This window comes from Panthera onca, chromosome C2, assembly GCF_046562875.1.
Source record: "Panthera onca isolate mPanOnc1 chromosome C2, mPanOnc1 haplotype 2, whole genome shotgun sequence".
Lineage (NCBI taxonomy): Eukaryota > Metazoa > Chordata > Mammalia > Carnivora > Felidae > Panthera > Panthera onca.
In genome coordinates, this window is record NC_138347.1 from 59,257,565 (window position 1) to 59,283,120 (window position 25,556).

The 25,556-nt window shown below is 38.5% G+C and overlaps 1 protein-coding gene and 1 long non-coding RNA gene across 3 annotated transcripts; both read right to left on the reverse strand.

The window, feature by feature from the left end:
* Positions 1–6,678: 6,678 nt before the first annotated feature.
* LOC132677094 (uncharacterized) lies at positions 6,679–7,708 on the reverse strand. The gene is made up of 2 exons (XR_009609201.2): positions 7,532–7,708; positions 6,679–6,849 (listed from the first exon to the last, which is right to left on the reverse strand). It is a non-coding gene; the product is annotated as an uncharacterized LOC132677094 (long non-coding RNA).
* Positions 7,709–7,912: 204 nt separating this feature from the next.
* Positions 7,913–25,034, reverse strand: LOC132675719 (cell surface glycoprotein CD200 receptor 1-like). Of its 2 annotated transcripts, XM_078452998.2 has the most exons (5): positions 24,928–25,034; positions 15,371–15,430; positions 11,825–12,145; positions 11,458–11,706; positions 7,913–8,198 (listed from the first exon to the last, which is right to left on the reverse strand). In XM_078452998.2, exons 1-5 carry the CDS (start codon positions 24,989–24,991, stop codon positions 8,089–8,091), a joined length of 804 nt encoding a protein of 267 aa, XP_078309124.1. In that variant the 5' UTR covers positions 24,992–25,034; the 3' UTR covers positions 7,913–8,088. The 2 variants fall into 2 exon arrangements, with proteins under 2 accessions (XP_078309124.1, XP_078309125.1); XM_078452999.2 differs by lacking the exon at positions 15,371–15,430 and having other exon boundaries at positions 24,928–25,014.
* Positions 25,035–25,556: the final 522 nt, after the last annotated feature.

Sequence of the window (25,556 nt, forward strand, 5' to 3'; positions counted from 1 at the left end):
ACAAGCCCCTTTCAACCATACCTGAGTTTATACTAATGAGGTGAACTTGACATGCCTCTGGATAGCTTCAGGATGGTGGCTGGTTTCAGGGGAAGCAACCACATTTCTAAGGGTTGGCAACTTCAGGCCTATCGCATGACCTCCAGAGCCAATGATTTAATCATCATGCCTACGTAATGGAAACTATATGAAAATCCTAAACAAAAGCGTTCAGAAGGCTTCTGCTTTGGTGAATGCATCCAAAACTCTGTGGGGACAACAGAGCCCATATGCTTGAGAGCTTTTCAGATCTGACCTATGTACATCTTCATCTGGCTATTTCTTTGTATCTTTTTAAATATTTTTTATAATAAACCAGTGTTTATTGCCATTATAGCAAATTATCAAACCTGGGGGAAGGGGTCTCATGGGAGCTCTCAATTTGTAGCCAAGTTGGACAGTAATGTGAGTAACCTGGAGACCCACCACTTGCAACTGGCATCTGAAGTAGAGGGCTGTCTTTTGGCACTGAGCCTGTATCTGTGGGGTCTGTGCTAATTCTGGATAATTAGTGTCAAAATTGAATGAAATCGTACATCACCCAGTTGGTGTGTACAGACAATTGGAGAATTGCTCGGTGTCGAAAATTTTGATGTCAGAAATTTTATTGTGAAAATTTCGATGTCAGAAATTTCATGAGTAGATAAACAGTTATTATTCAATAAGTGAAAACAAATAAAAGTCATACAGATTGGAAAGGAAGAAAGGAAGCTGTCTTAATTTACATACATCATGATCATCTCTATTGTAAATCTGAAAGAATCTTCAAAAAAACTATTCAAACCACTAAGTATAATTATCTAGTTTGCAGAATATATAAGGTCAATATACAAAACTCAGTTGTATTTTAATATAATATTAAGGAACAATTAGAAATTGAAATTTAAAAAATAATATCCTTGGCACGCCTGGGTGGCTCAGTCCATTGAGCATCTGACTTCAGCTCAGGTCATGATCTCACGGTTCCTGAGTTTGAGCCCTGTAACAGGCTCCCTGCTGTCAGTGTGAAACCCTCTTCAGGTCCTCTGCCCCCCTCTCTCCCTGCCCCACCTCTGCTCATGTTCTCTCTCTCAAAAATAAACATAAAAAATAACAATATCTTTTACAGTAGCATCCAAAAGTATGAAATGTAGTATTTAGGGACAAGCCTCAGCAAGATGTGTAAAGCTATACACTGAAATGTATAAAATATTGCAGAGAGAAATAAAAGTAGGCCTAAATAAATGAGAGATCTACGACGCTCATGGATTGGAAGACTCATTATCGCTAAGATATTAATTCTCCTCAAACTGATATATACTTCAACATAATCCGGTTAAAATCCAAAAAGTGTTCTTTGCAGAAATTGACAAAGTCTAAAATGTATATGGAAATGCAAAGTACCTAGGATAGCCAAAGCAACTTTGCAAAAGAACAGTCGTAGAGCTAATGCTAACTGATTTCAAGACTTATAAAGCTACAAACAGTGTGACATTGGCACAACAATAGACACAAGGTTCAATAAACAGCATAGAGAGTCCATAAATAGACTCTTACACATGAGTGCAAATGATTTTCAACAAAGACAAAGGGTAATTTAGTGGTTTTGGGATATGCACATGAATATCAGTGTACAAAAAAAAAAAAAAAAAAAAAAGAACCTAGGTCTATATCTCCACCAGATACAAAATTCCATCAAAATAGATTATAAATATAAATGTATAACCTAATTCTAGAAATGTTCTATAACAAAACACTAGGAAATCTTTGTGTTAGAAAAAAAAAATTCTTAGGGGCCCCTGGGTGGCTCAATCAGTTGAGCATCTGACTTTGGCTCGGGTCATGATCTCGCTGTCCATGAGTTCAAGGCTCTGTGCTGACAGCTCAGACCCTGGAGCCTGCTCCGGATTCTGTGTCTCCCACACTCTCTGCCCCTTCCCCACTCATGCTCTTTCTCTCTCACTCTCAAAAATAAATAAATATTAAAAAATAATAAAAGGAAAAAATTCCTAGATGCAACCAAAAGCATAGTCAAGTAAAGGAATAAGTCGATAAATTATTCATCAAATAAAAAAAGTCCTCTCTTAAAAACAAACAAACAACAAACAACAACTACCAAAAACCATCTTTTCAAAAGACAGTGAATGTTGTAAAGAGAATGAAAGGACTTGTATTCAGAAAATAGAAAGAATTCTGAATAAAGAATGAAGAAACAAACTACTGAATTTTTTTAAATGAGAAAAGCATTTCAGCACTTACCAAAGAAAATATATGAGTGATAAATAAATTTATGATAAGACAGTCATCATTAGTCTTAGAGAGATATACATTAAAACCATAATGAGAGATTAATATAACATTGTATGTCTTTGATAACTTTGATAATAAAACTTTTATAAAACCATTAGAGAGAAATACACATCTACTGTGATGTCTAAAAAATCTGATCATACCTGGGTGCTGAATGGCTCAGTTGGTTAAGCATCTGACTCTTGATTTTTAGCTCAGGTCTTGATCTCACTGTTTGTGAATTTGAGCCCTATTCTGGGCTCCATGCTGGCAGTGCAGAGCCTGCTTGGGATTCTCTCTCCCTCTCTCTCTGCCCTCCCATAAACTTAAAAAAAGAATATACTGACCATACCATGAATTGCTAAAAATAGGGAAAAACTGGAAATGTGGACATTGGTGAGAGGAAAGTAAAATAGTATGACCACGTAGCAAAAAGTTTGGCAAAATTACTTTAAGTTAAAAATCCACATGCTGTATTATACAGCTAAACCTTTGACAGCTTTTTACTGAGGAAAATAGAAGCACATGTCCACAAAAATACTTGCATAGGAATGTTTGCAGCTTTATTTGCAATAGCCTAAAACTGGAAACAACCCAGGTGTCCATCAATAGGTAAATGGATAAACAAACTGTGGTATATTCACAAAATGAAATACTATTTAGCAATAAAAATAATGAACTTTAATGTGTGACCTTATATTAAATCATTATGTTCAGGAAAGGAAACCAGATTCCCCCCTCCCCAAAAAGGAGTACATATTGTATGATCACATTTATATAAAAATCTAGGAAATGTAAATTGATATATAATGACAGAAAGCAGATCAGTGGCTCCTTGAAGGAGAACAAGAGTTTGAGGGTAGGATTACAAAGAAAAACAAGAAAATGTGGGGGTGATGGATAAGTTAATTATCTTTTTAAACAATTATTTATTTATTTATATTCATTTATTGTTGAAAGAGAGACAGAATGCGATCAGGGAGGGGCAGAGAGAGAGAGAGGGACACAGAATCCGAAGGCTCCAGGCTCTAAGCTGTCATCACAGAGCCAGACACGGGGCTCGAACCCACCAACCGTGAGATCATGACCTGAGCCAAAGTTGGATGCTCAGCCCACTGAGCCATGCAGGTGCCCCAAGTTCATTATCTTGACTGTGCTGATGGCTCACAAATGTAAAACTATGTCAAAATGTAACAAATTGTACCCTTGAAATATGCGCAAAATGTAACAAATAGTTATATCAATTAAACTACAATAAAACTGTCTTGGGGTGCCTGGGTGGCTCAGTCGGTTGAGCATCCGGCTTCGGCTTAGGTCATGATCTCATGGTTTGTGAGTTCAAGCCCCGTGTCGGGCTCTGTGCTGACAGCTCAGAGCCTGGAGCCTGTTTTGGATTCTGTGTCTCCCTCTCTCTCTGCTCCTCCCCTGCTCGTGCTCTGTCTTTCTCTCTCTCAAAAATAAATAAATAAACATTAATAAAAATTTTTAAAAAAACAAAGCTGTCTTTAGGTGTTTGGAAATAAAGCATAACCACTGATAGATGTAGATTACAATGGCTATCTTTTAAACTACAAAGGGAAAAGAAAGAAAAGAGGAAAAATATTAGCCAATCCAGCAAGGCAGAGTAAGAGAAAAAAATAAAACAAGGCAGGGGGAAAAAACATACTAAATAAGACATATAAGATTGTAGAAATATGACCAAATTTGTAAGTAACTACAACAAATGTGTATGGTTTAAATTCTTGTCTTAAAAGTTAAAATTTTCAAAGAGTTAATAAAAAGCAGCCATATCTGCTTTATTAAAAAGCTGTAGCTCTTTGTAACAGGTATACCTAAAATAAAATGTCACAGAGAAGTTGAAGAAACAGAGTCGATGGCATACCAGGCAAATACTAACCAGTGAAAGCTGGAAAAGATGGACTGGGCAGCCAGGGAGGTAAGTGGTTCACATTTCCCATCAATAGAGAACTCACCATCCAAACACAAGGAATGCAATGTGCTGATGGTCTCCAGCAGTTAATGGCTTCAGGATCCATTTCAGCTTTTTTTTTTTTTAATGTTTTAATTTATTTTTGAGAAAGAGAGAGACAGAGTATGAGTGGGGGAGAGGGTCAGATAGAGAGGGAGACATAGAATCCAAAGCAGGCCCCAGCCTCTGAGCCATCAGCACAGAGCCTGATGCAGGTCTGGAACTCCTGAACCACGAGATGATGACCTGATCTGAAGTCCGATGCTCAACTGACTGAGCCACCCAGGCGCTCCTCCATTTCAACTTTTGAGTTGAGGCCATATTCTTCCCAGACAATGACTATGCATGAAGGCACATTAGGGTTTGGCCATTCCTGCTCTTTTAAGATACTTCATACAAGTCATCTTTGCTCCAGGGCTTCTCATGGGTTTGGCGAAGAATTTGGCAGTTCTGTATGTGATCTGAGGCCCTTGTATCCTGCTCCCTCTCCTTTTCCTTTCACAGGTTTGATTCAGATCAGCAGCAGGGGCTGAAATCTTTGCCTCCCCTCTCCTACTTCCTGCCCCTTTCATCTTTCACAGGTATAAGCCCTCTCTCCCAATTAACCTTTACTGCTCCTAACTCCATCTCAGCCTCTGCTTCCTGGAGAGCCTGTTTTAGTTTCCATGTTTTTCTGATTCAGCAGATCTAAACTGCATTTGGGTGATCTATATAATTTTGTATTCATTTCCTCATGTGATTCTGATGTTCAATCACATTTAGCACCCCTGTAGTGGAAGATTTTAATACATTTATTTCCTGTGCCACATAATTTAGCACTTATAAATTATCTTGAAGTCTTTTAAGTGTCATTTACATGGCTGTTTTGACATTAGCAAGTTAAGATGTAAATACAATTTTGCTTTGCTTTGTTTTGAACCCATTTAACTGTGAGTCTCCTCCCAAGCAAGGATGGATGGAGAATTAAGAATGTCAAGGACAGGGTTATGGTGTCTGTTGTGTGCATTACTCGATAAACTTATGTGGAGAAACTTAATGGATTGTTTTTTTGTTTTAGCAAATGGTGTCAAAATGGTTTGGTGAAAATCATGTGCCAAATGTCATTACATTAGTTTTACCTCCAAAATGAATGAAAAATATTTTAAAGATAAAGCCTAGTGTAGCCAAAATGGCTGGAGGGAGAACAGTGACAGAAGAACTGTCTTAAGTGTTTCAAATGGCAAAACTGAAAAATGAATGGATTTCGTTTTAATTTCTACCATGATGAAAAAAGTTTATCCATTTATTCTGAGAGAGAAAGAGAAAGAGAGAGTGTAGGTACACATGTAGGGGGAAGGACAGAGGGAGGGGGAGAGAGAATCCCAAGCAGGATCTGCAGTGACAGTGCATGAGGCTTGATCCCACAAATCGTGAGATCATGATCTGAGCAAAAGTCAAGAGTTGGATGCTTAATTGACCGAACCAACCAGGAGCCCCTACCATGGTGAAAATGTTTAATGTTTTTCCTGCCATGGAGAAGCAGACTGTTTTTTTCATAAATTTTCAAAATTAAAAATTTTTTGAAAATATTATAAACAATGTACACATGATTAATACTGTATTCCACCTAAATAATAGGGCAAGGTCATGTCATCCATTAGCTATCCTCTTATCACATGCACCATATTTTATGGATACCCAAATTCTTCATAATGCATATTTAGCTGCTTATTTAGTCAATGAAAATCTGTTACTTGCTCAATACCTCACAATAAAATGTACACCATAAAAATACACATTTTCAATTTATCACATCTGCAAAAATGTTAGGTATTAGTTACCAATATCTCTATAGCCATAGAATGCATTCAGAATACAAATTGCTCACATGTGTTCCCTCTCTCATTCCTGCTCTTTCCCACAAAAATGACAAAAACATAAATCCGGTTTTGTTAAATAGTGTGATTCTTATTATACTCTGACATCATATTTATTAACTGGTTGATTAAAAACAAAAAGTGGCAATCTTGCAGATATAAAAGTAATGGTATAGAAAAAGACAGAATCAAATACAGTTGAAAGGAATGTAAATTGATACAACTTGACACATCAGTCAATAATGAAAATGCACAATTCCCCTCAAGGAATTTCTAATTCCTCCCAAGGGAATTATTGTACAAATATACTCAAGCAAATGCAAAGAGATATATCTATGTGGTATTGTTTATAATAGCAAAACAAACAAAATTTAAATCATCTAAATGTCCATAATTAGGCCTATGGTTAACTAAATTTTCACATAACCATAAAATGGAATTTTTGTAACCATTCAAATGAACGCAATAGCTCTGCCTGTGTTGTTTTAAAAGATCTCAAAGACTGATTATATTTTGCATTCTAGAATTCTAAGAAAATCAAAAGAGTAGCTTTACTGTTTCTTTATTCATTTGTTCTGGTGCTAGATTCAAGTAACTTATGAAGTATGGAGACACAGCCCATCAACTTCGTTTTGTAACACCTGAGACCTCCTCACTCTGCTCACAGTGTCATAGATTGCTCTTCTCTGTGTAGCTGCCATAGGATTGCATTTCATCCTAAGAAAGAACTCAAAGTCAAAAATCCATTCACAAAAGCCAGAAGTCACTAATTTCCTACGTTTTCCTAACTGGTGTCCACAGCTTTAGTTTCTATCAATAGTGCTTGTATTTGCATCTCTAGGCTTACATGGACATAAGAGAAAGACTCTTTTCTATTATTTTATCAAAAAAATTGTTGATTATGTAGGTCTCAGTGTCAAACGAAAAAGATTGTGTGAAAGTGGAAATGGAGAAGAAATGAAGTAATATGAAAGGTATTTCAAAGGAGAGGGTCAAAGACTTGGTAAGCTACTAGTTATGAGATTTGGAGCAGGATAAGATTTAAGCCCAGGTAAGAGGAAAATGATGATAGTATTGAGAAAGGGAAGTCAAGGATTAGAGATGGTTTCATAGGGAAGGAAAAACCAAATCATTTTCTCCAAAGATTATAGTCTAAATGAGGCAAACATTCTGTGTTTTGTAACATACAGTTCTTGAAATGAAAATATGGTTTAGGGTACATATAAATAGTACATGGTAGATAATTAACAAAATAAGTATGCCTGACTATGAGCATTATAAAATTAGAATTTTTACTTTCCAATTAAAATACTAATATAATGCAAATTAAAAATTATGTAGCTATATTTTGACTTTATGGCTTAAAAGTTTGCAAATATTCTTTTTAATGTTATCTTACCTCCTCAACAACTGAAGTAACTTCTGTTTTTTTAATTAGTATTCTCTGCAAAATATAAAAATAAGCTGGAGTGAATGAAGGAAACATCATTATTTACTTAAAAATGGGAAAACAAAACAATATACTATTGACAAGTGTGATTCATATTTGATAGAATACATAAAATCAGACCTGAACTACCAGAAATAAGAATGATGCTTTTGGTTAATACATGTAGACAAGTTAATTCCAGATTTTGGAAAAGGAAGTGGAATTATGAAACAGAAGCCTAATATATGGAAAATATGTGACATAAAATGAATTACTATTTACTGGTTTAGAAATTTAGTATACACTATCTCTCCCAAGATCCTGTCTTAAATGGACTAAATCACTGTGCTTGCATGCCTAAGTGACCAAGCAAAATCCCTCCTGTCATTTAGAGTAGTCCAAATCTAACACATTTAGGACATGCTTTTTGACTATGGGAAGTTGATGTTAGCATATTAATTTCACCTGTCAGTTCCCTATTTCTGACCCCTTCTGGCTTAATAAAGCTGTGGAAGAAAAAACATTAGTCAATACCTGCAGACATCGATTTTCAAAAGGCAAATGGATCCCACAATGACCAAAGTAATCAAAATAAAGAAGGTGATACATACAACAAATTTTTGTGGTAACTTGTCTCCTGTAAATATAGACACAAAAAAATACATGGTTTAACTGTGGTGCATCCAGACAAGGGAATATTATTTAGCACTACCAAGAAATGAGCTGCCAAGACATGAAAAGACACAGAAGAAATTAAATGCATCTTACTAAGTGAAAGAAGCCACTCTGAGAATGCTACGTTCTGTATGATTCCATGTATGTGACATTCTGGAAAAGGCAAAACTATGGAGACAGTGAAAATTTCAGGGGTTGTTAGAGGTTAGGGTGAAGGGAGGAAGGAATAGGTGAAGCCTGGAGGACTTTTAGGACAATGAAACTACTCTGTGTGAAACTACAATGGGGGATCCCTGCCATCTGCATAGTTCCTAAAACTCACAGAAGGTACACCTAGGGTGACCCTTAATTAAACTATGTACTTTGAGTGATAATGTTGTGTTAACGTTGGCTCATCGACTATTCCAAATGTACCCGGGTGGCATAAGTGATGGAGGCAGGGGAGGAGGGTGTGAATGTAGTGGGGCAGAGGTTATTTGGGAACTCTGTGATTTCCACTCAATTTTGCTATGAACCTAATACTGCACTAAAAACTAAAGTTTATTGAAAATAAATATATATATATATATACATAAAAGTATAATATATATGTGTATACAGATATACACATATATATGTACATATATACTGTTTCAAGGATGTCTCATAGTTCATGAAATTCACTTCTGTGATTTTATTGTAAACATTTCTGAGCCATTAAGAGTCCAAATAATGGTTATAATAAAGTTGCTTTATCTGTTCTGATCCTAAGGTTTCTGGCAAGACGTCATCCTAAGTCAGGATTTTGCGGCTTTAAGGATTCATGACTGGTGAATTCATATAGGACAGATATGGAAAGTAGATTTCTTGGTAATAGTAATAGCAGGATGTTTCTCATCTCCACAATTTAGAAATAAATGGGGAGTTGTAATGGAGGTAGTTGGAAAAATAACCTAGTTCTGAGGTCACTGTTCTTCCAGGGCCTTGAAACTGACTGAATGCATGGAGGCAAATTTCCATCATGTATTAAACGCTGTCAGCCATATAAAACTCAGTCTGACAACAGAAGAAGTCACCAAAGGAATTGCCAGCTCTGAGAGGCAGTGATTTTAAGACCTGGCTCCTGCTGTTCCCTGAATGGGTCCCCCAGCAGAGGGAGGTGAGTGGAAACTAAGCAGCCTGCCGTCCAGTCCCTCTGTCTTCCTTCAACAGTTTGTTTTGACACATTGCATTTCTCTGTATTTTATTTGAAAATAAACATCTCTTTGCAGTTAAAATCAACAACAACATTTTGAAACCCCCTCTTGAAAACTAATGCACCGTCTTTCATTAGAAGTGTAACCTCAGAGGTTGAAGATCTGCCCTCCAAGTGAGACAGGAAGGAGACCCTGCACTGGCTGGGAGTGGACCAGACAGTCCTTCAACCCTGAGGTTCTATAAGTAGGACAGCATATGGTATCACCAGGTGGTCGAATTTCATACACAACCAGGGCACAGTTACTCTTCTCAGGAAATACTGCTAAAATCCTTTTTTAAATCACTTTACGAATGGATATTGGAAAGTGGTGGTTTAAAGACATGGGTTCTTCTCTTCTTCCTTCTTAAAACTGACTAAAATATCAGTAGGTAATTTTTTTAAGTATAGACTCGCCAAGACAAAGAGAACATGGTGGAAGACAAGCAGATGAGATATTTCAACTTGTTTTAAGGTGAAACATGAACAGAAGAAGGCAAGTCCTTTAGGGTGGAATAACAGAAGGATCTTAGTGCCCACAGAACATCTAGAAGACTCCAGAACAGGAAGGGCTAAATGTATAAGAAGGGGTACGTGGGAGGTGAAGTGTGAGCTAACAGTTGGAAGCTTCTTTGAAGGTCTGTATTGAGAAGAGGTAGGCTGCCCAGTCCACTCGCACCCTGTGCGGCCTTCCGCAAACAGCAGGAAACAGGAAGTGTGACCCAGAAAAAGTGAACTAGAGAGAATCCAGAGTCAAGGATCCAGACAGTGGAGGGTGGAGATGAAGTGCCAGACTAAAGAGAGATGCTAAAGAAAAGGCTGAGTTCTGAACAGTCTCTCTCTCTCTCTGTCTCTGTCTCTCTCTGTCACACACACACACACACACACACACACACACACACACACACACTTCCCTCTATTTCCCTGCTCCCATAACACTAACAGTCAGCCTTATACCACTAAGACAATAGACTGGAGACTTATTTTCTGCAGAACCTGAACAGACTCGGAGATAAGACCTTCAGGTAATTAAAGAATCCGTCATTAGAAAAGAGAAGTTCATTTTCCCTCTTTCTGCCTATTGATGCCAACTGGTTGGCAGGACCACCCACAGACAGCATAGCTTCCAATCAGCTCAGTTTTGAATGCTCACTCTGAAATGATTGGAGAACCAAGGATTACCAGAGTAAAGAAAAGCTTCATACCTAAAACAAAGACATTAAAACTAGCAAATGTCAGGAAGGCAGAAGAAACTCAATTAAACAGACATGGAATCAAGCAGAGGACGAACCGAGGGAAGGAAAGTGTCCAGGACAATATCTGTGCAGCAGGTCTAGTGACCCAGCAGGCCAGATTGGAACAAGAGTGTGTAAAAACTCAAGAAGGGATGTTTTCCAAAAAAAAAAAAAAGGAACAGATGGATTATCTATACATTTGACCATGTGAAAATAGCATTAAGAGGAGTTTCCTAATTTTGTCAGTGAGTTTAGTGACAATTAAGAAGTACCTAGAGTAAACTTGAAATTGATCATTGAGGTTATTATACTATAGCTAAGAAATTATAGAAGAACCTGGAAAATAAAATCCTACCAAAAAAAATTGTGAAGAAAACTTATGAGTGACTGGATCCTTCTTAAAAAGCATAAATATTCACTTAAAAATACACTTTATCCTTCTCCTAAAACCATAAGTATTATTTTAATAGTACATTCACTACTCAAGGCAAGTTACTACTTGCACAGAACAGAAATAATTACATTTAATAATTTAAATTATTAAATTATTTTTAGTATAATTATTAAAAAGTAAACATCATTTAAAATATGGCTTCTTAAAACAAACTTCTGCATTAGTCTTCTGGACATAATTCTGAATGGTGGAGAAGAAGGACATAAAAGAGGGGCTGGAGAGATTATCCTTGAGTGAAATTGACCATACACTCCTTTTTCATTCTTCCATAGCTTTTCTGAAGGAATGAAATCATCATACAAAAGCTGGAATTACTAACCTGAATTCCTCTCAATGGACAGACTCCTGTTGCCAGTCAGATGGGACACAGAGCAGGACACCTTAGATACCCGGTGGTCCTCCCAGCGGCACGAACTCTGGACGGTCACTGTGTCATTGCCCAGTGGCTCTTCCACAGTGTGACAATCTCCCCCTGGGGTCCAGGAGATCTGCGCCGCTGGCTTCCCTGCAGCTGCCCTACACACGATAGTTCCATTCTCAAGTTGAAACAGGGTCACGTCGGGGGGCACTGCAGAGATGCAGGGGAAAATGCTTCAGTCTTAACACACGGATATGGAATAGAGAGAGACATCTGTTTCAGTCCAAATCTGGTTATCTGACATCCCACAATATACGATGCTCCTTACCTAACACTTTCAGGTGATATCCATGATAGAAATGTCCATGAGTTGTGACCACTTCACACCTGTAATATCCATCATGAGTGATGGCCACTGGATTGATCTGAAGGGCGGGATTCCAATCAGGTCTGGAGTCCCAGGATATTGTCTCGTCACTACAGTTTATGGCCCTGGTCTCATTTGTATCTCTCCTGTAGGCTCTGGTGCAGGAAGGCTTGTCTCTGAGGATTATTTCCCATCTTATTGTTACCAGCACAGCTTTCTGGGTGATCGGAGGGCAAGAGAGCACAGCCTTTGTATCCACAGGTTCAGACAGGGAAGTGTTAGCTGAACACACGCACAAAGCGAATGATGAAGAAAAAGTTGAAAAAGAAATCCATGTTAAATTTTCTATGACATAATATTTAAAGTATATTAGAACATGACTTTGCTGGTAACCTTATTCCAAAAATATTAGGCTTACATAAAAAATTAAACATGTGCAAAACGCATACAACACATTAAAACAAATCCAAAGATGAACCCATTTTCTCCTTTATACTGTGGTCTTAGATAAGCTATACCTATTTTCAGTGTAATATTTTAAGCATTTGTACATTGATTCACAGGCTTTGATATGTAAGAAACAAACAAGAAAACACAATATGAATTAACGGACAAAATCATCTAAATCTAATCTTTTTGTCATAGAGACTACTAGATTTATCTTGTAACTCATGCTTACTAGGATAGAAACTAGAAAAACTGATGATTTGGTTTTCTCCACCTAGAATTTTTTAAAAAATTTGTTTAAAGTTCATTTATTTTTGAGAGAGAGTGTGAGTGGGGGGAGGGACAGAGAGAAAATCTGAAGCAGACTACAAGCTCTGAGCTGTCAGCACAGAGCCTGATGCAGGGCTTGAACTCACGAACCGCAAAATCATGACCTGAGCTGAAGTCAGATGCTTAACCAAGTGAGCCACCCACCCACCCCTCTCCTCCTAAGTATTAATGAGAGAGAATAAATCAGTAATATCAGAACAAAATGCTTACCCCTAAGAGTGGCAATTTGGGCAAACATAATCATTAAAAACATAAGATGGCATTCATGTTGACCAATCTGGACATTTTTAAAGCTAATATTTTATTTGGAGAATCACAATCAGTAAAATCAACAGATCTTCCTTCCTTCCTTCCTATTGAGTCACACGTACACTGCCAAACAGTTCAACTGTGAACTCTGAACACAGATTGCGTCTCTATATTCAAATTACAAGAATTTCATAAATTCACTCCTTTTGTCCAACTTTAAAGTCAAAATTAAGCTCTGCGACATACAACATAATGGGTCCCTGACTGGGAGGGGTTTGCTGAGACAGGATTAAGGAAGTCAAGGTCCATGCACCTGTAACCCAGCTGACTGGCAAGGAGCTCATCACTTTACATTGAGCAGAACTAGCGTGATGGGGCAAAATTGTTTTGTGCATGGAGCTTGTGGGTGCTAAACTCTCATTTGAGATCCCTCCTCTCCTTTTTTGGTGTATCCTGCCTCTTCTGTGATGATGGACTCATGCCCTCGCATTTCACAGACCATCAAGATCCCATAACTACAGGAAGCAAGAGAGGATATTTACTTACTTACATATTTTATTTATTTATTTATTTATTTATTTACTTATTTATTTATTTACTTATTTACTTATTATTTATTTTCGAGAGAGTGGCTGAGGGAAAGAGAGGGAGAGAAACTTAAGTAGGCTCCACACCCAGCCCAGCATGGAACCCAGATGGGGCTTGACTCATGACCATCAAATCATGACCTGAGCCTAAATCAAGAGTCAGATGCTTAACTGACTGAGCCACCCATGTACCTCAATGGGGGGTGGTGGGCAGATTTTAAAACAGATCTGAGAGGGCAGTGAAATCCATGATCCATTCACCACTACAAGTGGCACCCCGTGTACACAGTGAAAATGAGCCTTGGCCAAGGTTGGAGACAAGCAAAAAGTTACCTGCTTAGAGAACAGCTAGAGGGGGTGTGGGTGAACATCCATGTGCCCAAAAACAAGATACTGAAGATGAAATCAAATAGGGAAGAGGGTGGTGGAGAACACGTTGTGAATTTTTTGTGTTCTCAGGGGTTTGCACTTCTGCTTGTGAACAGTCTAAGGTTTTAATATTTTGCCTGCTATTTATTCTCAAGATCTGAGTCTCTTCTTTAAAAGGAAATTACTAGCTAATCAAATAATCATATGCATTTTTAACAGGGGCACCGTCTCCAGAGAAGTGGCTCCCAGGGTGAGGATCCCAAGCACCATGGACAATCTCTGTTCTTTCACCTTCCTCTGCTCTAGGACCCTCCAGCAATCCCCCTTCACCTGTGATGGGACTTCTGTGATTCCTGTTACTCACCCTTTCTTAATCCTTCTCTTTCTCTATTCACACCTGTTGCGATAATTTACCAGTGACCAGTCACTCCCCCACACTCAGTGGGGTTGGCACCTGTCTAACAAATATAATCTCCTCACAGCCCTGTGATCAGCTACCGAGATTTCACCTCCTGCATCACAGGGGAATAGCGGGTGGATTCTCCTATTGGCTCCAGAACCAGCAGTCACCTTCCAGCTTTTCTGCATCCTGTGTCTATGACTCTCCTCCAGTCTCCTCCAGCCCTTCTGCACACAGACCAATCCCTATGAGATTTTGGGCTTTTCCTTTCTGTCCTCGCTGCCAGATCTTAGATTACGACCCCATCACCACACACCTGGATTCCTGCAGAAGTCTCCTGATGTCTGTGTCCGTCTCAAATCTCTCCCCTCTTCGGTTCACACCTGACCTTGCAGCAGGTCCAGGATTCTGGGACACGGGTGTGATCCCCTCCATCTAACACCCCTCAGAGACCTCTCCCCGCCTGAAGACAGCACTTACATGTCCTTGTGTTACCTTTGAAAGCCCTCTTTTGCAGATGGACTCACTTTGCCATCTTATCACCTCTCAGTCGCCCCCACACTTCGCAAAGAAAACACCAAGCACCGCTGCATATCTGGGTCTTTCCTCACATCGTTCCTGCAGACTGGGGTGGCCTACAGACCACTCTTTGTCCACGAAAACGCTCCTCTTCCCCTAAGAGCCATTTCACACGCTGCCCCTGCCGTGAAGCCTTCTCAGAGCCTTGCTGCTTCGCCTTCTCCTCTACACTCCCAGCACACTTGATGTGAGTGCTCATCTCCTCCGTCAAATGCCATCTGTGCTGACATCTGGGCTCCCCCGCGAAATGAGCCCCTTAGGGCGCTGTGGGGCTCTAGCTACTCTTGTTTGTCCCCGTGTTCCCCACATGGCCTAGCACAGTGCCTGACAGGGAGAGCTCCATAATCCTCAGATGGAATGTGCACTGCCCGGGGGGAGGACGCCCGGGGTCATTCAGGGTCCCTCACACCTCAGCACTCAGACCATCATACTCTTCATCCGGGCTCAGGACAGCCCCGTGACCAGACCATCAACTCTGTTCCTGAGAAAGTTCAACACTTTTCCCTTTAGCACTGACCTCTAGAAAAAAATTAAAAATCATATTACCTTCCACAGGGAGTATGAAACTTCTCTGTTGTCTGTCCATAAGTGAACTGTTTGTTGAAGCTAGAAAATATTGAGAGAAAAGTGAATGAAACCAATTTTAGAGACTTAAATGGAGTGCAAGGCACTGTTTATCCACATCTTACATACACTATGATAGACAATCAGTTATTTGTAATTAAATTCCACAAAAAAGATTTACAAAACAGGAACTAAAAGTTATTCCGTCATTATGTTGAAAACCATGTTAACATTTGAAAATTATGCCATAAGCTCTTCATCAATGATTTCCCATTTATGAGACACCTTGCTCTGTACTAGACAATAATTTTCTCCAGGGTAACCCTGCCTCCACTCTCCTAACCACAGTGAATTGTTGCATCATGGGTACCTCACATGAAGGGGACTGAGTATAGTGTTTTCTCCAGATCCACCCCCTGATTAAATTTGTTCAGTACACTGGTGGGCACCTCACCCAGCTGCACAAATGAGAGTACTTTCACGAGAATTTTGGAACCAGATTGAGAATAGTCCATTCTTCTTTTCCTCCCCTTTTCTTACAGTGATCACTAAATTTATGTGTCTACTTGGTGAGGCCATGGTTCCTAGATATATTTAGTTAAACACAATTCTCGATGTTTCTGTGAAGGTATTTTTTTAGATAAGATTCTAACATTTAAATAGATAGACTTTCAGTAAAGGAAATTACCTTCCATAACGTGTGTAAGCCTTGTCCAAACAGTTGAAGGTGTTATTTAAAAAAAGACTGACTTGCTGGGAAAGGGAAGTTCTATAGCAGTCTGCTTTCAGGCTCAAACTGCTCCTCTTCCTGGCTGTCCAGCCGCTTGCCCAGCCTGCTGATTCTGGACTTGCCAAGCCTCTACAATCATGTGAACCAATTCATTAAAAAGTCTCTCTCTTTCCCCTCCCTTCCTCTCTCCTGTCTCTCCCTTCTCTCGCCATTATTCTGTTTCCCTGAGGACTGCTGACTAATGCATCTATCCTGGAAAGAATGAAGCAGAAGCAGAGAGAGAGAGAGAGAGAGAGAGAGAAAGAAACTAGCTAAAGTTTCTAATTCCATCCTTCCTGGGACCCGCATGCATTCCTTCCCTTAGACTTTCTGACAATCAAAGACTTTTCTGACAATCAGATTAGTCCTAATCTACTTCAAATCTGGGTTCTGAAAAGATCTGTATGAAGTAAAACACAACAATTTTTTTAAAATTATGATTTATCCTGTGGAATATTCTGTGTGTGCTTGAGAAGAATGTATTCTGCTATTGTTGGAAAGAATGTTCTATACATGTCTGTTGGGCCATTTGGCCTACAGTGTTGTTCAAGTCCATTGTTTCCTTATTGGTTTTATTTGGAATCATCTGTTCATTTTTCAGTGTGGGTTGTTACAGTTCCCTGTAAATGCTGTATTGTTTTCTATTTCTTCTTCAGGTCTGTTAATATCTGCTCTATATATTTAGGTGCTCTGATGTTGGATGCATAAATATTTACAAATGTTAAATTCTTTTGATGAAATGACTTCTTTACCTTTAGAGAGTGAAGATCTCTGTCTTTAGTTACAGTTTTTGACTTAAAGTCTATTTTCTCTAATGTTAAATATAGCTATCCTTACCTTCTTTTGGTTTTTCTTTCCCTGGAACACCTTTTTCCATCCATTCACTTTCAGCCTGCGTATATTCTTGGCTAAAGTCAGTCTCTTGTAGGTGGCATATTGTTGAATCTTGGTTTTTTATCCATTTGTCCACTATATACATGTGATTGGAGAATTTAGTCCATTTAATTTTTTAAATGTTTATTTATTTTTGAAAGAAAAAGATAGAGAGAGAGAGAGAGAGAGAACAAGCAGGGGAGGGGCAGAGAGAGGAGGACAGAGGATCCAAACAGGCTCCCGATATGGGGTTCCAACTCCCAAACCACGATATCATGACCTGAGCTAAAGTCAGATGCTCAACCAACTAAGCCACCCAGGTGCCCCTATATTTATATTAAGACAACTGATAGGAAAGTAAGTACGTACTATCGCTATTGTGTTCATTGTTTTCTGACTGTTTTGAAGTTCTGTTATTCCTTTCTTCCTCTCTTGCTGGCTTCCTTTGTGATTTGATGATTTTTTTTTTTTTTGCAGTATGATTTGATTTCTTTTTCTATATCTTTTTGTATCTACAAAATGTTTTTCTTTGTGGTAACTATGAGGCATATGTACAACACCTTATACTTACTTTAAGCTGATTACAGTGTAATTTTATTGCATATAATACTCAATATTTTTACATCTCCTCCCTCATTTTATTTTACCGATGTCACAATTTACATATTTTTAACTTGTGTATTCACTAACAGATTATTATAGCTATAATTATTTTAGAAGTTTTTTTAAGCATGTGTACTAGTGTTAAAAGTAATTCACACACCACCATTATGGGATTACATTATTCTGAATTTAATTATATATAGGCCTTTACCAATGTGTTTTACTCTACATATGTCACCATGTTGCTGGGTAGCACCCTCTCATTTCATTTCATTTATTTATTTATTTATTTTCACTTTATTTGTTTTTGGGAGAGTTCAATTGGGGTGGTGCAGAGTGAGAGGAATAGAGAGAGAATCCCAACCTGGCTCCACACTGTCACCACGAGTCCAATCTGGGCTCGACCCCACGACCAAGAGATCATGACCTGAGACAAACGCAAGGGTCGTACACCTTACCGACTGAGCCACCTAAGTGGCCCAGCATCCTCTTATTTCAATTTGAAGTGCTCCCTTTAGAATTTCTCGTAAGCTAGGTTTAGTACTGATGAAGTCTGTCAGCTTCTTGTTTTTTCTAGGAAAGTCTTTACCTCACCTTTATTTCTGGTTTTCCAAGTGAAGGATTTCCATGGCTGGATTTTTCTTTCAGCACTTTGAAGGTATCATCCCACTCTCTGGGTCTGCAAGGTCTGTGCTGAGAAATCTGGGCATCCTTTATATACGACCACTCACTTTTCCTCTGCTGCTTTCAAAAATTTCTCTTTTCTATTTGATTGTAATGTGTCTTAGTGCAGATTTCTTTACAGTCAGTCAAGTTCTGTGGTCTTCATGGATCTGGATGTTCATTCCCCACAGATTTAGGAGATTGCCTCTCATTAGTACTTTGCATAAGCTTTCTGCTCCTTTCTTTTATGCTTATCTGGGGCTCCAGTAATGCCTATATTGCTTGGTTTGTTGGTGTTTCATAACATCCCGAGACTTTCTTCCCTCACTTCCATTCTTTCTGCTGGTTTGTTTTTTATCTCTGACTGGATGATTTCAAAGTATGTCTTTGTGTTCACTAATTATTTCTTCTGCTTGATGACTCTGCTGTTGGAACTCTTGATTGAATTTTTCAGTGTAGTCTTTGCATAAAATTTGCCATTGTGTCCTTTACATGATTTCTACCTCTTTTTTTGAACACTCCCTTTGCTCATAGATTGTTTTCTAGATTCTATTTAGGGGTCAAACTGTGTTCTCCTGAGCTTCCTTAAGTAAACTATTTTTGAATTCTTTGTCAGGCATGCAGAGCTCCATTGCTTTGAGATCAGCCACTGGGGCTTGATATTGTTCTTTTAGTGATGTCATGTTTCCTTGAATGTTTTGAAAGGTTTGCATTGCTCGTGTCTTCACACTTGAAGGAACTGTCACCACCCCCCACCCCTCCCACCCACCGCCCCACCCCCCACCCCCGCCATCTTTACTGCCTGGTTTCTTCAGAAAAAGATATTCACCTGTCAGCCCAGCTGGAGATTCTGGGAGGTCTCTCAGACCTTTCCTAAGGAGGTACCTTCTCCATTCCCGAGGTTCCTTTTGAGGTGGAAGTCTTAGGATTCTGTGTCTTCTCTCCATCCCACAAAAGCAGACAGAATTCTGAAACCCTCCTTTTTATTTACACGAGGGAAATTCCCTGAAGTGCTCAGGGTTGTGGGCCTTCTCCCAAATCACCAGACTGCTGATATCCATGCACACTATCTAGGGAGGTTCCCATCATCTGTGGGAAAGTGTGGGGCTGGCCACAGAGAGGGTGATAGGATTCTGCAATACCAAGACAAGGTGACAGCACTTAATAGTCAGGGGCAAAGTACATAATCATAAACAGTAGCGAGGCCAGAATGACAACCAAGAGGCTCTGACCTGAAAGATCTGTGGCAAAAGCCAGATAAATCTTAACGTTCTTAAGGGTAAGAGAGAAGGGCAGCCAAAGATGGTATGGTTTGCCTTATATGGCCAGATCAAGGATAAATCAAGGATAAATGGGTGTCTTACATCAGTTTTGCTTCCTGCAACAAAAATACCAAAGAATGGCGTAATAACAAACACTTTATCTCACAGTTCTAGAAGCTGGAAGTCTAAGATCAAAGTACTAGCAGACATGATGTCCAATGAAAGCCCACTTCCTGGCTTGTAGACAGCTGTCTTCTCACTGTATTCTCACATGGAGTGGCAGAGGGAGAGAGAAAGAGAAAAAGCAGGCTCTCTTGGGTCTCTTCTTATAAAGGTACTAATCTGAGAGCTCTATCCTCATGACAAAGTTACCTCCCAAAGGCTCCACCTCCAAAGGACATCCCATTGGAGATTGGGTTTTGACATAAGAGTTTTGGAGGACACATTCAGTCCATAGCAGTGAGTAAGAACTGGGGTTAGTTGTGATAATGGAAAATCATGATCCTTCGCCAGGTTTTTATGTTCAAACCAGTTTTCAGACTCAAAGCCACACAATTTTGAGCTGACATTTCAAAATTACAAAACACAGGAAGAAACAAGGAACCATAAAGTCAAATAATATTATTTTTATTAGCTGCCATCTGTTATTCCTAAAGAGAAGAATAAGATTCAGAACTTCAGATAGTAGAATCATGAAACACTGGGCATGAAATAAATGTGGTGAGGATGTTTAAAGAAATAAAAGGAAAATTAAAACACAAACAAGAAATATATGCTTCCCCCACACCCCACTCCTCCAAAAATAGCTAGGCAGATTAGGATAATACAAAAGAGTTCAATTTACTCATTGATTCACTGCTTATTAAAACTGGAAAACTATAGCAAAAAACAAACATACAGGATACAAGAAAGGGAGAATTTCAGAAAGTCATGACATCTTCTTACAATATAAGACCATTTCGTCTCTTTAAAAATCTGTTCTGTAGTGTAGTCACTTTTTTTTTTAACACTTATTCATTTTTGAGAGACAGAGCACAAACAGGGGTGGGCAGAGAGGGAGACACAGAATCTGAAGCAGGCTCCGGGCTCTGAGCTGTCAGCACATGCCCGACATGGGGCTCAAACTCACAAACCATGAGATCATGATCTGAGCCAACATCGGATGCTTAACCCACTGAGCAACTCAGGTGCCCCTAGTGTAGTCACCTTCATGCATTATCTCAGCTACATCTTCCGGATAACTTGCTCCAGCTTCTACAACAGCACCTGCTGCTTCACCTTGCTCTTTTGTGTTATGGAGACAGTTTCTTTCTTTAAACCTCATGAACCAACCTCTGCTAGCTTCCAACTTTTCTTTCACAGCTTCCTCACCTCCTTCAGTTTCCATAGAATCAAGGAGAGTTAGGGCCTTGCTGTGCATTAGGCTTTGGCTTCAGGAAATGTTGTAGCTGTGTGGGTCTTCTTTCAAGATCACTGAAACTTTCTCCTTATCAGCAATAAGTTGTTTCACTTCCTTATCATTAGTGCGTTCATGAGAATAGCACTTTCATTTCCTTCAGGAACTTTTCCTTCACATTCATAACCTGGCTAACTGCTGGCACAAGAGGCCTAGCTTTTGACCCGTCTCAGCTTTCAACATGCCTTCCTCGCGAAGCTTATGAATCATTTCTAACTTTTGATTTCAAGTGAGAAATATGCAACTCCTCCTTTCACTTGAGTACTTAGAGGTCATTGGGTCATTTATTAGCCTAATATCAATATTGTTGTGTCTTATGGAGACCTATCAATATTGTTGTGTGAGGGAGGCTTGATGAGAGGGAGACAGAGATGGGGGAAGAGCCAAAACACACACACACACACACACACACACACACACACACACACGTATCACTTACATCCACCATCTCATATGGACATGATTAGTGACACCACAAAACAATTACATAATATCACTGATCACAGATCACCACAACAAATATAATGTACTGATAAAGCTTCAAATATTTCAAGAATTACCAAAATGTGACACAGAGACACAAAGTGAGCAAATGCTGTTGGAAAAATGGTGCTGATAGATGTACTCAATGCACGTTTGGCATACCTTCAACTTGTAAAAACCATGATACCTTCAAGGTACAATAAAGTAAAACAATGGTACAATGAAACAAGATATGGCTCTATACCTAGTAACAGCTTCAAAATACATGAGGCAAAATTGGCAAAATTAAATCAAAAACATTAACAGAAATGAAGAATGTCTTTGATGACCTTATTAATAGTCTGGATATGGCTGAGGAAGGAATCTCTAAGCTAGAGAATATATCAATAGAAACCTCCAAAACTGAAAAAAAGAATAAACAATTAAAAAAAAAACACAACAGGTATCCAAGGACTGTGGGACAACTACCAAAATGTGTAAAACATGTGTAATAGAAAAATCAAAAGAAAGAAGAATGAGAGAAAAAAAATAGAGGAAATTTTTGAAACAATGACTTAGAGTTTCTCCAAGTTACTATAAGATACTAAATAAAGTTCCAGGAAGCTGGGAAAATACAAAACAAGAAAAAATCTGAGGGAAATAAACTTGACCTGGCATATCATATTCAAACTATAGAAAATCAAAGATAAAAAAAATCTGAGAAAACTCCAGAGAAATAAAACACCTCATAGAAAAATAAAGATGAGAATTATATCCAACTTCTCCTAAGAAACCATGCAAAGAGAGAATGAAATAAAATATTAAAAATGTTAATAAAAAAACCCACTACCCTAGAATTCTGTATCCTACAAAGTTACCCTTCAAAAGTGAAAGGGAAATAAAAGACTTTCTCAAACAAACAAAAATTGGGGGAAGTTGCTTCCAGTAGACCTGCCTTGTAAGAAATGTTAAGAGTCCTTCAAGGAGAAGGAAATAATATAAGTCAGAAATTCAGAACTACATTAATGAAGAAAGACAATTGGAGAATGAATAAGAGAATGTAAAATAAAAGCTTTCTCTTTCTTTTTCTTAATTGATCCAACAGACATTTTATTCAAAATAATAAGAGCAATAATATATTCTTTGAATATATATTTATGTTGTATATAGTATATAGATATTTAATATGTAACTATATAAATATATTTATATATGTTTAATTGGATAGAGTATATTTATATAGAAGTGAAATGAGTGACAGTAATTCACAAGGAATGGCCAAAATCTACACCACTAATAATACCAAATGCTGGCAAGTATAGGAAGCAACATGGACTCACTGATTGCTGGTGGGAATGCAAAATGCTACAGCAACTTTGGAATACAGTTTGACAAGTTCTTAAAAAACTGAACACACTCGGGGCGCCTGGGTGGCTCAGTCGGTTAAGTGTCCGACTTCGGCTCAGGTCATGATCTCACGGTCCGTGAGTTCGAGCCCCACGTCGGGCTCTCTGCTGACAGCTCAGAGCCTGGAGCCTGTTTCAGATTCTGTGTCTCCCTCTCTCTCTGGCCCTCCCCTGTTCATGCTCTGTCTCTCTCTGTCTCAAAAATAAATAAGTATTTAAAAAAAAAAAAAAAAAACTGAACACACTCTTACAAAACGATCCAGCAAAAGCACTCCTTGGTATTTACCCAGTTAGGTTGAAAATTATGTCTCCACAAAGTCCCCCACACAGATGTTAATAACAATTTTATTCTTAGTTGCCAACACTTGGAAACAACCAAGATGCCCTTCAGTAGGTAAATGGCTTTAATAAATTAGAATTATGCAGACGACAGAATATTGTTCATTGCTAAAAAGAATGACCTATAAAGCCATGAAAAGACAAAGAGGAAACTGAAATACCTATTACTAAGTGAAAAAAGCCTATGAAAAGGCTACATACCATATAATTCCAACTATAAAATATTCATTAAAAGGCAGAAACTGTGGAGGCTCCAAAAAGATGAGCAGTTGCCATGGTTTAGAGGGGAGGGAGGATAAATACACAGAACACAGAGGACTTTTAGAGCTGTTAAACTACTCTGTATGGTACTATAGTAATGGATACAGGCCATTGTACTTTTGTTCAAACCTATAGAATGCCCAAGACCGAGAAATGAACCCTATGTAAACTATGGCCTTGGGGTGATGATTATGTGTCAGGGTAGGTTCATCACTTGTAACAAACGTAACACTCTGGAGGGGATGTTGATAATGAAATAGAAGCTGTGCCTGGGTGGGGTTAGGAGGTGAGGTATATGGGAAATCTCTGCCCCTTCCTCTCAATTTTGCTGTAAACATAAAATTGCACTGAAAAAAATTAAGTCTTAAAATACAAACAGCAAAAAACAAACAAACAAACAAACAAACACCTTTTTATACTAAATGGATGTTTAATTTTATCAAATACATGTTTTAATGTTGCGGTTTTTCCCCTCCAAATATGTAATGGAGTCAATTACATGAACATGTTTAATTACTCTTTTCAATTACATCTTTTTGTTGCCATCTGTTTCCTGCCACATGTAAGTATTTCTCTAGTGATTTTTCATGAGTCAAATCTGCTATTGACTGTCTTCTGAGTTCTTCCCAAATGTTCCTCCCTCCCTCCCTCCCAATTTCTTTCATCTTTCCTGGCCCTAGATTCCCATCTTTCTTTCTCTAAAGAACTGGTTTTCCTCACACTTAACTGGACATATATGGAAATGTGGAAGCCAGTGTTGCTCAATATGTTTTGGAACTTCTTTCAGATCATCGGAAGGAAAGACAGGACGGATTCAAAAGTTTGTTTCCACCTGCCTGAGTCTGCTTTAATTTTATCTCCTCCACTCATTTGTTCTACTGTTCATGCTTTGGGATAACATTCCGTTTGTTCTGGTGTGAGGTTGAAATCAGAGACTTTGAATCGATAATCATTACTATATTCTTATGTTCTCTGATCCTTGTTTTCTGAAACAAATTTTCCCCATATACTTTTTGCCTCTATTTTAAAATTTAAAAATCCCAAATAGAAAGTTAGGGTTTCTTTCTTAGCCTGTGAGCTGGAAATACTAGAAATATCAAAGGAGAAACAATAATCACACAAACAAACATAAGGTCCAAAAAACGAGAATTCAGAGACAATAAAAGTGCACACCGAAACACTGGAGGAAACACTACATCTATCTAGTCACACAAGTTCAGTTTCACTCCATTTCAGGGGCCTCCACATTACTCTGGACTCAGCCGGACAACTAGTCATTGCACCATTGACATACGGTAGATCAGAAGGTTTACTGGATGATAAACAAATTTATCACTGCCACTAGGACAAATTACAAACCATTTTACGAGTGGCTAAAGGGCCTCCTTGTCACTACTGAAAATATCTTTACTTTTTGCAAAAAAATGTCACAGCATAAGACTTACCAGACACCATGATATTGATGGAGATCAGTACCCTCAAAACTGACATTCTCCCTTGAGTATGCATTTGGAGCGGTTAGCCACGGACTAGCCACGAACGGGAAATGTTGCTGAGTTTTGTTGAGTGATAAAGAAAAAAACCCAACACCTATAATTCATTGGTTCTTGCAAAGTACTGAAGTGACAAAATGAATTATGTAGCAATTCATTTAGAAAGTAGCATTTTGGGAAGCATAAATTACACATGGTAAAATGCACAAACCTTTAGTGGATAGCTTCATGAATTTTTCCGTGTATGCACCTAGATAGTCACCTCCAAAACCAAGGTAAGACCATTTCCACTCTTCAAGAAGTTTCCTTCCTGTTCCTTCTCTGTCAATATCCCTTCCCGAGAGAGAAACTCTACTCTGACTTCTATCACCATTTTGCCAGTTTTTGAACTCCATAAAAATGAAATTCTTTCTATGGTTTATTTTTATAATGCCACGTAGTTGTTCTTTGGTCTGACCATGCCATAATTTATTCATCTATTTTGCTGTGTACTTGGATTTTCCATTTCAAGAATAATACAATTAAAGCTTCTGTGAACATTTGTGTTTTGTACATATCTTTTGCTTTACTTAGGCCTTTAC